Consider the following 12,045-nt stretch of genomic DNA (forward strand, 5'->3'; position numbering starts at 1 on the left):
AAGAGCCACAAGTTCCCCATCGCTGCCTTATGCTAACCTACTGAAAAGTGCTTATTACTTCAACCTAAGACTGCATAGCAATATTGCTAAATGGAGCTAGTTTCAAAAAGACAGAAATTTTTGAAATGACCAATTCCTCCTCCTCTTCCAAAATCTATTTCTTAAACTCTGTTTCAGACTGATATTTTGCACACACCCCTAGAAAAATCTGAAAATAAATATTTGCAATGGGAACTCCTGTATGTGCCACTGTCTACTCTCACCCTCATGCATCTAGAGGGCCTCATTTCTGGAGAAAGCTGCGCATGCATCTTAGAGCTCTGCAAGTGCAGCAGCCCCTTAGCATATGTTCCTAACTACCAGCCCTTTATCGAAGTGTCCTGTAATATCTGCCAGCCCCCTTTTCCTACGCTATATTTATGTTGCTTTTCTGGAATATTTTAACCCATATGTTTGCTTTTGATATTCCTTTTCATGTTGGGATTTTTCTTTTAAGTAAACATTAAAGCTCTTCCTGGAAAATGTTAAAGGAAGCATATGCTTTTGACAAGATACCACTGGTTTGGATCCCTTACTTACCTATATCTCCCAGTTATTCATGTGTCCAATGCTGATGACAAGCATCCATTCTAAGATGCTAAGAAAAGTACACTGTGAAATTAAAATTGCTCTTAACCTTTCTTACAATAGTGCAAACCAATTAAATAGTAGTTCTTGTATGGTTTCACTGGGGGTCTTAAACAGCATTGAATGTGAGGAAGGCTGGCTGAAGAATAAACAATGAAATCAAAGTATTTACGGTACACCTGCTGGCTAATCACAAACACCAAAGAAAGGTTTATTTTCAAACAAGTTGCAATATATAAAATGTAAGGAATCCTACTCAAAAATTAGTTTTAAACAAATCTACAGTACATATCTTCAGCAGCTGGAAGCAAGAAGATTCCAGTTTTTTTCTGTATCGTCTCTCACCAACAGAATGTGTAGCCTTTGCATCTGGCCACTAATCAGCATTCAGTGTGAGGCAAACCCCTTGAAGTACCCAGTGAGAAATATGTCTTGTGGTATAAAGATCAGCTTCAAAGACCAAGCCAACGCCCATCGCGTTCCTCCGCATAGATGTTGTATACACTGGAGTCCGTAAAGTGTTCTAGAGAGAAACAAAGTCAAAGTGTTACTATACACACATACACACATTCTATTTGCTCTAGTTGCTAAAGGCATATTATAAAAATAAATATTGCTGACCACTAGGCAAAACTGATTCTGTGCTCTGCAGAGCAGTATACTAAGTATATGAGAGGACAGTGAGTGACTGCTTTTATAATTGCAAGGTAGGGGGAAATGAAAGGGCCTTTTCGGCGGTAGTGCCCTCCCGTCAGATGTCAAGGAGATTAAGAACTATACAACTTCAAGAACACATCTGAAGGCAGCCCTTTCTGAAGGCAGTTTTTAATGTTTGATGTTTTTATATTTTGCTGGAAGCTGCCCAGAGTGGCTGGGGAAACCTAGACAGATAGGCGGGGCATAAATAATAAAATAATAATTATTATTATTAATTACAAGGGAACTTGAGTGGGGGAAATATAATAGAGGCTTGTCTTTAATTTTCTTAGTACACTTAGCAATGTTGAAATGCAAACTGCAATACAAGGGTGGCTATATTCCAGTTACTGAATTTCCTAATGGTGGGGTTGAGAGAGGGAAAGCATTGCAAAATCTGCCCCTGGAATCCTATCTAAAATGGTGTGGCAGCCAGCATTAGTATGGAAACAAAAGACCAAATCTGTGTAGGAGGGAAGCTTCTCTGAACCAGCTCATCCCAAGTAGTTTGCAGTTTAAATAAAGATTTAAGAGCTGCTCTTGGCAGCTTGTACCTGTAGCTTGAGACGATGAGCCTCGATGGGGATTATCTTCAGAATAGGTAAGTCAACAACCAGCACTTTGGGCTTACTCTTGATGAGGCAGCTATTTTCAAGGTCCCAGTCAGCTCCTTCCAGGTACAGGCCAGAAACAAAGCATCCTGGTGAAGACCAGAAAGACATTGTTCAATGCTCCATGTTTTGAGACTTCAAATAGATGATCTAATAAAGCCCTAGGTATTTAACCATTAAGAAACTTTCATTAGAAGTTTTCTATGGAGAAGAGGTGTGTCAGTTTCTTCCTTTAAACAAAGAACCATGAAAAGGCAGCAAGCAATCCTTGCAGACTCAACCCTATTAATATACCAACAGTCCATTTCCAAGTTCCAACCTACCCTGTCCAGGACGCTCTGTGACTTCATCTGCAGTCCTGTACTTAGTCACTTGAGTATACAAGGTGGAGCGGTCCAGAGGCCAGCCGTTCTTCCTGCAGGTTGCTTGAACAAGTGCAGTGAGGTACGACTCAGGGATATGCAGTCCCGATAACCACATGACGCTTGGTTCGCTCTCCTCAACCTGAAAGCAGAAATGTATGTTAACTGAATCTTTCCCAAGTTGAATTACCATGGCTACAATCCAACGCAGCTCTGTTTAGGGCAGCTCCTGAGTTCAGTGGCTTTAAGAGCATCTAGCCTGGGGTTGGATTGTGGCCTTAGTGTCCCACACAGACAGGAAATAATGCACAAGAGGATTACCAAAAGCTGCCTTACACACCAGATCAGACTTGGTCTCCTGTGACTGGCAGCACCTGCCCAGGGTCTCGAGCAGAGAAGGATCTTTCCTATTGGCTGCTGCCAGATCCATCTGGAAATGCCAGGGACTGAAGCAAAGCATTGGCTCTGCCACTGAGCTATAATCCCTCCCCAATTAAAGGACATTTTGAACTTTCACTTACCCATGATGTGTACTGGAGAAACCTATTCTTAAAATAAATCATCCAGTTGCCAAGTGTCTTCAGGGTATCTGGGGCCAGCTTTCTCCATATGCTTGGGATTTGCCCGTTAAAGAGAGCACGGGCCACATCATCCAATTCATTGCTCATTCCAACCTCCCCAGCCAAAGCCTGGTGAGGGAATTGCCAGAGAATCCTGGTTACATATCTCTATCCAAGGGGTGGGGACAATTTTTTTAAAATCCAAACAGTTTTGCTTACTCTTTGCAGTTCCGCCAGTGACCTTGTCATGCGAATTATGAGCTTATTAAAGCGCTCCAGTTCCTGTAGCAGCACCACTGTTGTCGGTGAAATTTCCAGTCCAAAACCCTTTCTTATCTGATCAATGTCAAAGATCTGGGGCATTTTGTTTTCTATGTCCTTAGCAACCTGGCCAATATATTCATCTCGACTTATCCCTGCACCAGTTTCACCTAAAATTTATTAAGTGGAGAGTTATTAGAACTATCTACATTGGCCACCAGTCTGCATGAGGACTATATAGCACTATGGCACAGTTATTGACTACCAGGCTTTTATTAATAAACAGTTTCTTGGTGCCCAATTTTATTCACCTGTAGATGCTCACAAATACAGCTAACTGATTAATCACCCTACAACTTCCTTTAATCATTTTAGTGTCCATGTAAACAGGCTGTCATCTCACAAATCTACATTTCCTAGAACTCCAGGTTGTGGGCTGGGGAGCCATGACAGAAAAATAGGTCTAACTCTAAACAGATCTAAAATCATCTGACATTTGTAGTGAACCTGACTCCTCTGTTTTGACTAATCGAAACAGTTTCCCACTGGATTAGAATCTCCTCTCTAAACACATTTTGGAATGCAATAATAATAACAATAATAATAATAATAATAATAATAATTTATTATTATTATTATTATTATTTATACCCAGCCCATCTGGCTGGGTTTCCCCAGCCACTCTGGGCAGCCTCCAACAGAAAAATGAAATACAGTAATCTATTAAACATTAAAAGCCTCCCTAAACAGGGCTGCCTTCAGATGTCTTCTAAAAGTCTGGTAGTTGTTGTTCTCTTTGACATCAGATGGGAGGGCATTCCACAGGGCGGCGCCACTACCGAGAAGGCCCTCTGCCTAGTTCCCTGCAACTTGGCTTCTTGCAACGAGAGAACCGCCAGAAGGCCCTCGGGTGCTGGACCTCAGTGTCTGGGCAGAATGATGGGGTGGAGACACTCCTTCAGGTATACTGGACCGAGGCCGTTTAGGGCTTTAAAGGCCAGCACCAACACTTTGAATTGTGCTCGGAAACGTACTGGGAGCCAATGGAGATATTTCAAGACCGGTGTTATGTGGTCTCGGCGGCCGCTCCCAGTCACCAGTCTAGCTGCCGCATTCTGGATTAGTTGTAGTTTCCGGGTCACCTTCAAAGGTAGCCCCACGTAGAGCGCATTGCAGTAGTCCAAGCGAGAGATAACTAGAGCATGCACCACTGGCGAGACAGTCTGCAGGCAGGTAGGGTCTCAGCCTGCGTACCAGATGGAGCTGGTAGACAGCTGCCCTGGACACAGAATTAACCTGCGCCTCCATGGACAGCTGTGAGTCCAAAATGACTCCCAGGCTGCACACCTGGTCCTTCAGGGGCACAGTTACCCCATTCAGGACCAGGGAGTCCTCCACACCTGCCCGCCTCCTGTCCCCCACAAACAGTACTTCTGTCTTGTCAGGATTCAGCCTCAATCTGTTAGCGGCCATCCATCCTCCAACCGCCTCCAGGCACTCACACAATGCAAATTGCAGAAGAATGGGTGTGTCCTTGTGGATGAATGGAAATGTTACTGAGCTATACATAACAAGCATCTGCAAAATATGGGTCGGTGATTTTGTGAATGATTCTTTAGTATCAGGCCTTCAAAGTTAAATTCTGTCAGAAAACAAGGATAGCTATAGTTTAATGAATGGAGAATTATTCTTCCACCTAGCCCAGGATTGTGACTGGGATCAGCTCTCTGTGGTCCCTTCCTTTCCCATCCATTGTTACTTGATCCTTTTAGCAGGATTGGACCTGGGATGATCTTCATGCAAAGCAGGTGCTCCACACTGGCTAGGGTCCCTCCTCTCCATTTCACTGATGTCCTCAATGGAGTTGAGGTCTAGTCCTAAATCTTTTGTTTCTTTCATCACTACATAGTTCTAACTGGGCAAGAGTCATACCTGTTTGAGGCTGCAGCTCCAAAAGATGTGACCACATGTCCCGAGCTGCCTGTGTATAGTATCCAATTTCAGCATTTGGATGTAGGCCAAATACCTCTGGAGTGTTAGCAAGTGGAAGTGACTCTATTTCTTCTGTAAAATGGAGGTACAAAAGGTGGGGGGAATTGAAGGGAGTGGAATAATGAAAGATGTGGAAGTCAGGTTCACACCTGTAAACTAAAGAACATTCATCCTCTAAAATTTGTGCATGATTTTTGCCTCCTGTGGTGCTTTTAACATATAGTATAAGATTCTGATGTCACTGTTTTTTCATAGTTTAGGTAACTAGTAGCAATTAATGGAAAAAATAGGAGCAGGGACAAAAGATGGAAGGAACAGGGATGCTAAAGGAGAACCTTAACAGAATGCTTCTGAAGCAATGTGAAATTAAAGGTCATTCACCTGTACTCAGCCAGCAAATTACTTACTTACTTATTTAATATACCGCCCCATAACCGGAGGATTCAGGGCGGTTCACAGAACAAAATCAGAATATGAAACCACAAAATATATAATCAAAATAAAAACAACAACCCAATACCCCCTCCCCCAAAAAACCCACATTTTAAAAGGGCATAGGATGTCAATCAAATCAACCAAAGGCCTGGTTAAAAAGGAACGTTCAGACAGGGAGCCACCACAGAGAACACCCATTCTCGTGTTGCCACCTTCCAGACCTCTCGAGGAGGAGGCACACAAGAAGTGCCCCTCAGAAGATGATCTTAGGGTCTGGGTAGGTTCATATGGAAAGAGGCGGTCCTTGAGGTATTGTGGTCCTGAGCCATTTAAGGCTTTACAGGTCAAAGCCAGCACTTTGAATTGGGCCCAGAAACTAATTGGTAGCCAGTGCAGTCGGACAAGGATCAGTGTAATACTGTATGCTCAAACTGTCTTGCTCTAGTGAGCAACCTAGCCGCTGAATTCTGCACTAGCTGAAGTTTCCAAACTATCTTCGGAGGCAGCCCTACATATAACACATTGCAGCAATCTAACCTTGAGGTTACCAGAGCATAGACAACTGTAGTTAGGCTATCCCTGTCCAGATAGGGGCGTAGTTGGGCCACCAGCCGAAGCTGATAGAAGCCACTCTGGGCCACTGAGGCCACCTGAGCCTTGGGCGAAATCAAAGGATCCAGGAGGACCCCCAAGCTGCGAACCTGCTTCCTTCAAAGGAAGTGTAACCCCATCAAGAGCAGGCGATCTCCCACATCTGGTCTAGGGAAGCACCCACTAACAGTGCCCCAGTCTTATGTGGATTGAGTTTCAGTTTGTTGGCTCTCATCCAGTCCATTACTGAGGCAAGACACTGGTCCAGCACTTCCACTGCCTCACCAGCAGATGCATACTGCTGACAATGTACTCCAAACCTCTAGATTCATGTAGATGTTAAACAACATAGGGGATAGGATTGAGCCCTGCGGAACCCCACACTGAAGGTTCAAATAGGCTGAAAAGCATTCCCCAAGCAACCCCCTCTGGGAATGACCATCCAAGTAGGACTGGAACCACCCACCGCAAAGCAGTGCCACCCACCCCTAGTTCAGACAGCCGCTCCAGAAGCATACCATGGTTGATGGTATCGAAAGCCACTGAGAGGTCGAGAAGAATTAACAGGGACATGTTTCCCTTGTCTGTCTCTCAACAGAGGTCATCATAAAGGGTGACCCAAGCAGTTTCTGTGCCCAAATCAGAGGTTGGCCAGGGCTTCAACAGGGGCGCCAGTCATATCAGCTGGAAAACCCCACAAAGCCATTTGGAATCCCACTGGATCCATCAGCCTCTGAGGGTGGATCTTCCTAATAGCTCAGGCAGGGAGGCTGCTGGGCGGTAAACCAGCAGAATCCCTAATCTGTCCCAATTGCCCAACAGCAGGAACACACATTCTAGATTCGGCCCCAACTGGACAGAGAGCCTGGAGATAGAGAGAAAATCTATAGACCACAGCAACTCCCCCTCCCTGACCCTCGAGTCTGCTCTGATGCTGCACTGAGTACCTAGGTGGGCACAGCTGGGTGAGACCAACTCCACCCTGTTGACCCACCCAGGTTTCAGTGATACATGCCAGATCAGCCTCCTCATCCATAATCAGATCATGGACGAGGGAGATTTTATTCTGGGCTGACTTGGCATTCAACAGCAGCAGTTGCAGACCTGAGGGCTGGCTGATATGACAACCACAATTCCCCAGACTGGAGGAGGGGTTGGCTGGTATAGTTATTCATGCCCCGAATAACTATACCTACAACATGCAAAACATATAGGAGGATCAAGGCTACTTAAGATGTGGCAGTAAAGTAGATTGGGAAGTCAAGATGCAACAAAGTTTTGCTTACCAACAAACTCATCTTTGGAAGTCCCTTCGGGGATTTTATAGTCAACATCCTCATCATGGAAAAAATGGAAGGGTTGGAAGGTGTCAAATATGAAATCCCCCAGATACTCATCCATGTAGGTGGTAAGGATGCGCCGATCAAAGCTGTCGATGGCCCGTCCACCGTACATCACCTGGAGTTTGATGAGATGACTCTTTAGGGCAGGCCATTATCAACAACTTGGGGGCTTCCCCATCAATTGGACCTGAATTTCCTTAAGTCATTCCTAGCAATAGACAGTAAACTTTCACAGGTTTTTGCTAGTTACAGGTAGGTAGCCGTGTTGGTCTGAGTCGAAGCAAAATTAAAAAATTCATTCAGTAGCACCTTAAAGACCAACTAAGTTTTTATTTTGGTATGAGCTTTCGTGTGCATGCACACTTCTTCAGAAGTATCTGAAGAAAGCTCATACCAAAATAAAAACTTAGTTGGTCTTTAAGGTGCTACTGAAGGTTTTTGCTACTCTCCCTTTTCATTTCTTTAAAGCTAGCTCTCATGGATCCAAGGAAAACTCTAATGACAGGGAGTAATGCTTTACCTCACAAAAGCCACAGAACCAGAAGTAAAAGCTTCATATTTGCTTCATATTTAAAATAGCATTTTAGTCTGATGCAGTTAGCTACGTACCTGTTACATCAGGTTTCTCTTTCTTATAATAAGAGTTCCACCTGCTTTGCATATTGATTGCAAACTTTGGCACCTCCAGTTAAAAGGGCCTCATGCAACAGGACTTGGGGTTTTTTTGGGGGGGGGAATTCTCTGGAAAAGGCAACACGGTGCCCTCCAGTTCTGGACTTCAGCATGTTGCTGTGCTTGATGGGCTTGGTATAAGGCAGCTTTTTCCTGGCTCAGAGCAATTTGGCAATGGCATGTTTGCTTACCTCTCCAATGAGATACTTGAGGCTCCCCCAAGGAATTTTGTCATCATTTTGCTGGAATGCTTTTGTCAAGTATGTGTTGAGGATCTCCATGCAGACCTAAGGGAGTTATTACAGTGGGCAGAATAAGGAGGTTACTGTTGCTTAGACATTTGTAGACACTGGCTTGCTTTAGTTTCAGGCAATTCCACACTCAAAGCCAACAGTGCCTTCTTCCTCAAAACAAAATGGAAAATCCCAACTGTCTATGAACAGCTGTTCCACCTGGCTGCAGCAGAGGGAGAGAAGAGACAGCAAGGCCTGCACACACCAGTCAGGAATTGGAGTCATGCTCCTCAGGAGCCACCTTAACCTTCTGAGATATAAATCTATGTCCTATTCAAGAGGTGGGCAGTATGAGCAATAGCCCTTGGAATATAAACCAGACTTTTAAAGACTGAGACCTATCATGTAAACAAGGAAGCAGAGCTGGAAGCTATTGATTCTTTTACCATGGAAGATGCTGGCCTGCACAAGCTTCTTACCTGGAAGTCAGATTCATTGAAATCATAAGGCACGTTCCAACCAATCTTGCCAAACTTCCTCCTCTCCTGAACCACGGCATGAAAAAAAGCTAAGACATAGACCAAAGCCTTGAAAGCAGGATGTGGGCACTGATCAAGGGCTTCGTGAGAGATTTTGAAGTAGGTGGATCTCATATTCAGTTTCAACCCATTGGGTGGCTCTGTAACAACCTAATGCATTGGAGAAAATGAAGGTCTGCAGTTAGATTTGCCAGATAAATTGACACTGAGCTACTCCTCTTCCTGAGGGTGCTTTTAATGGCTTCCTTTACCTGTGCAGCATGTGCACTGTGCCCATATTCTCCATCCCCCAGTCCTTCCCCAAATGTACAAATTCTGCAACCAAGAGAGTTTAACTTTAAATTTATATACCTTTGGACAATATGCAGAGAATTGTCTGACTGCAGAATTTGTTTGCTTTTCTGTGTTTCTTTAAAGCTGAATTCTTGAGCTCTCCATGTCACCTCTTCCTAGCTACGAAATCATATCCACCCCTGAAGCAGGGCACAACCCATACAGTATATGAAACTGCCTTATACTCATCCTCTACCTGGGGCCTTTATTAAGGTCCAAGGGCAGGGCGGGCAATGGTGACAGCAGGGCAGGGCAGCACTGCTCATTTCGCCCCAAGCAGCAATACAGGCTGGACTGCCCCTGCATCTTAGCCAGTATTGTCCACATGACTCTCCAAGGCCATAGGTTTTTGTTGAAGGAGGAGACCAGAATGTTCTATGTGCAAAGCATGGGTGTTCTATGTGCACAGCTCTGGGCCCTCCAGAACTGACAGTATTTCCTGAAATCCTGTTGCCTCTGTTTTTGAGACTGGAGCCTGGGAGGAAAATTTGCCCTAGTTAAAGTTACTTAAGTCACTCTGTTTGCCCTAGTTAAAGTTACTTAAGTCACTCTGCTGCTCCAACATCTGCCTGGCAATATGATTAGGTTTAGATGAGGGATTTACAGGAGGAGAAACCAAGTCATTGTTGAAATATCATTAGTGGAGCTTCACTGGCTTGTGATTTAAAAATAATCAGCTCAGCTTGCTTGTGATAAATGCCTCAGACTTAGGATAAAAGCATCCAGCTGCTTCCTATAAAATCATTTGCCCTACTGACATGGAGGCACAGCTTGGCACAGACATCAGCCCAACCTGTTCAAATATAGAAAAGTGAGACAAAAACTGGTGACTCAAGCATATTTTAAGCTGATTGGCCACCACATTCCAAGGACCTTCCCCTCAACACACACAGTAGGATTGCCATATTTCAAATAGTGAAAAGTTTTTGAGCTATTTTTAAAGGAAAATCGCCAAAAACGACACATCCGGGCTTTCCCTTACATTTTGCCAATATCCACTCAGTCACTGCTTCTGACTGCAGTATTCCAGATATGTCTGGGAAATTCCGGACATATAGCAACCCTACGGAAAGGCAAATAAAATATTGGGGCACGAACCCAGGAGTTTTCTTACCTCTGACTTTTAAGCATCTGATTTTAGATACATGAGGACAAGACCATATTCAGAGAAGGTCATCAAGCCCTCTTCCTGAAGTTACACCATCTTATTTGTACCTTTAGTGATTTCTGGAGGATCCCAATTGGAAAGCCCTTTGTAGGGTCTGTTGTCAACCACAAGCGGAAATCTGGGTGTGGCTTAACAATCCTTTCTAGAGCCTTCTCCAGATCAATCAGCCACTTCACCAAGAGATGACAGTTCTGCAACATTAACCACTGGCCCCGGGCCACAGCATTCTCCAACAACTGTAGGGCAACCTGGAAAGGAGAGGACCTGAGTCAAGATGCAGGTTTACTTTAGAAGGAAACTGAATCCTTAACCAAAAGGGTGAGGACTTCATTCCACAGAGAGATCCATTCTGAAAGTCTGTCAGGAAGCTAGTTTACTCATTTTACAGACCTAAAAGAGATGTCAAACTGGGCTTTAAGTAAGCACATCTACCTGATCACTAAAGCTCGTACAAGAAGTGTGTTGATCCACAATATAATCATAAAATTGTAAAGTTGGGAGGGCCCACAACTGTCACCCATTCCAGCCCCCTGCAATGTTCAATTGGCTCAGTCCACACAGAAGACACTCATGCAACTCTCTGGCCTTGCTTCCAGCTTTTCAAATTTGTGCTTGAGCATTAAGTGGGTAGCACAAGAAGATTGAGAATGTGCAAGACAACAGGAGGAAAGAGACAAGGCACTGGCTTCTGAATCCCTTGCTCTGGATCAAGGCAAGGCCTCACTTGGCTGACCAGTTCTATTGATTTATTAAAGCATAGCTGTCAAGTTTTCCCTTTTCTCGCAAGGAAGCCTATTCAGCATAAGGGAATTTCCCTTTAAAAAAGGGAGAACTTGACAGCTATGTATTAAAGCAATGGTAGACTCTCTTTCCACATACAGTGGTACCTCTACTTATGAATTTAATGCGTTCCGAACGCACATTTGTAAGTCGAAAAAATTTGTAAGTCGAATCCCATAGGAATGCATTGGGAGAAAAAATTCGTAAGTAGAAGCAACCCTATCTAAAAATTCGTATGTAGAAAAAATCCTATCTAAACCACATCCAACATGGTGGACGGAGCTCCATTCGTAAGTAGAAAAATTCGTAAGTAGAGTTATTTGTAAGTAGAGGTACCACTGTACATTATGCAAGTGCTTGGGAAGAAGGGATAGATTTTCTTTAATTGGCAAGAACATTAAAATTCCTTTCCAAAGCACTGACTGGAGAGGAAGCACCCTGTTTCTGATCAGGTAGATTGGGAGGGGCCTCCTCAGCATGAATAAGAAACTTAATTTGCATTAGCCCTGCCTCTAGAGCAAGTGGAAGGAGCTAACCAACTCCTACCCCACCAATGCAGTAAGCATGCCTACTAGCTTACCTTCCAAGTCCCGGACTGCAGAATCCGGGACCAGCAGCCGTATGACACCGGACGTTGCGTCGACGTAACTTCCGGTGTTGCTTTGCCCTTCTATGGGCACCAAATATGGCCACCGCCGGCTTCAAAAGTCGCTTCTACGCATGTCCGGAAGCGCGTTGACGCAACTTCCGGTGTCGCTCTGCCCATCTATGGGCACCAAAAATGGCCAACGACGACACCGGAAGTCCCGTCTACGCACTTCCGGACATGCGTAGATGTGACT

General features: G+C 44.4%; 1 protein-coding gene across 1 annotated transcript in view; it reads right to left on the minus strand.

The window, feature by feature from the left end:
- Positions 1-814: 814 nt before the first annotated feature.
- The window catches only part of DNAH10 (dynein axonemal heavy chain 10), a 130,368-nt gene continuing 119,137 nt past the window's right edge, over positions 815-12,045 (minus strand). The window contains exons 70-79 of the mRNA XM_035097917.3: positions 10,471-10,671; positions 8,863-9,072; positions 8,342-8,437; positions 7,422-7,593; positions 5,050-5,181; positions 3,076-3,287; positions 2,818-2,985; positions 2,258-2,438; positions 1,878-2,023; positions 815-1,150 (exon numbers count right to left, since the gene is read on the minus strand). Coding sequence (XP_034953808.1) covers positions 1,004-1,150; positions 1,878-2,023; positions 2,258-2,438; positions 2,818-2,985; positions 3,076-3,287; positions 5,050-5,181; positions 7,422-7,593; positions 8,342-8,437; positions 8,863-9,072; positions 10,471-10,671 — 1,665 coding nt within the window. The 3' untranslated portion in view covers positions 815-1,003. The remainder of the gene's footprint in view (positions 1,151-1,877; positions 2,024-2,257; positions 2,439-2,817; positions 2,986-3,075; positions 3,288-5,049; positions 5,182-7,421; positions 7,594-8,341; positions 8,438-8,862; positions 9,073-10,470; positions 10,672-12,045) is intronic.

Source organism: Zootoca vivipara, chromosome 16 (assembly GCF_965207765.1).
Source record: "Zootoca vivipara chromosome 16, rZooViv2.hap1.1, whole genome shotgun sequence".
NCBI classification, from domain to species: Eukaryota; Metazoa; Chordata; class Lepidosauria; order Squamata; family Lacertidae; genus Zootoca; species Zootoca vivipara.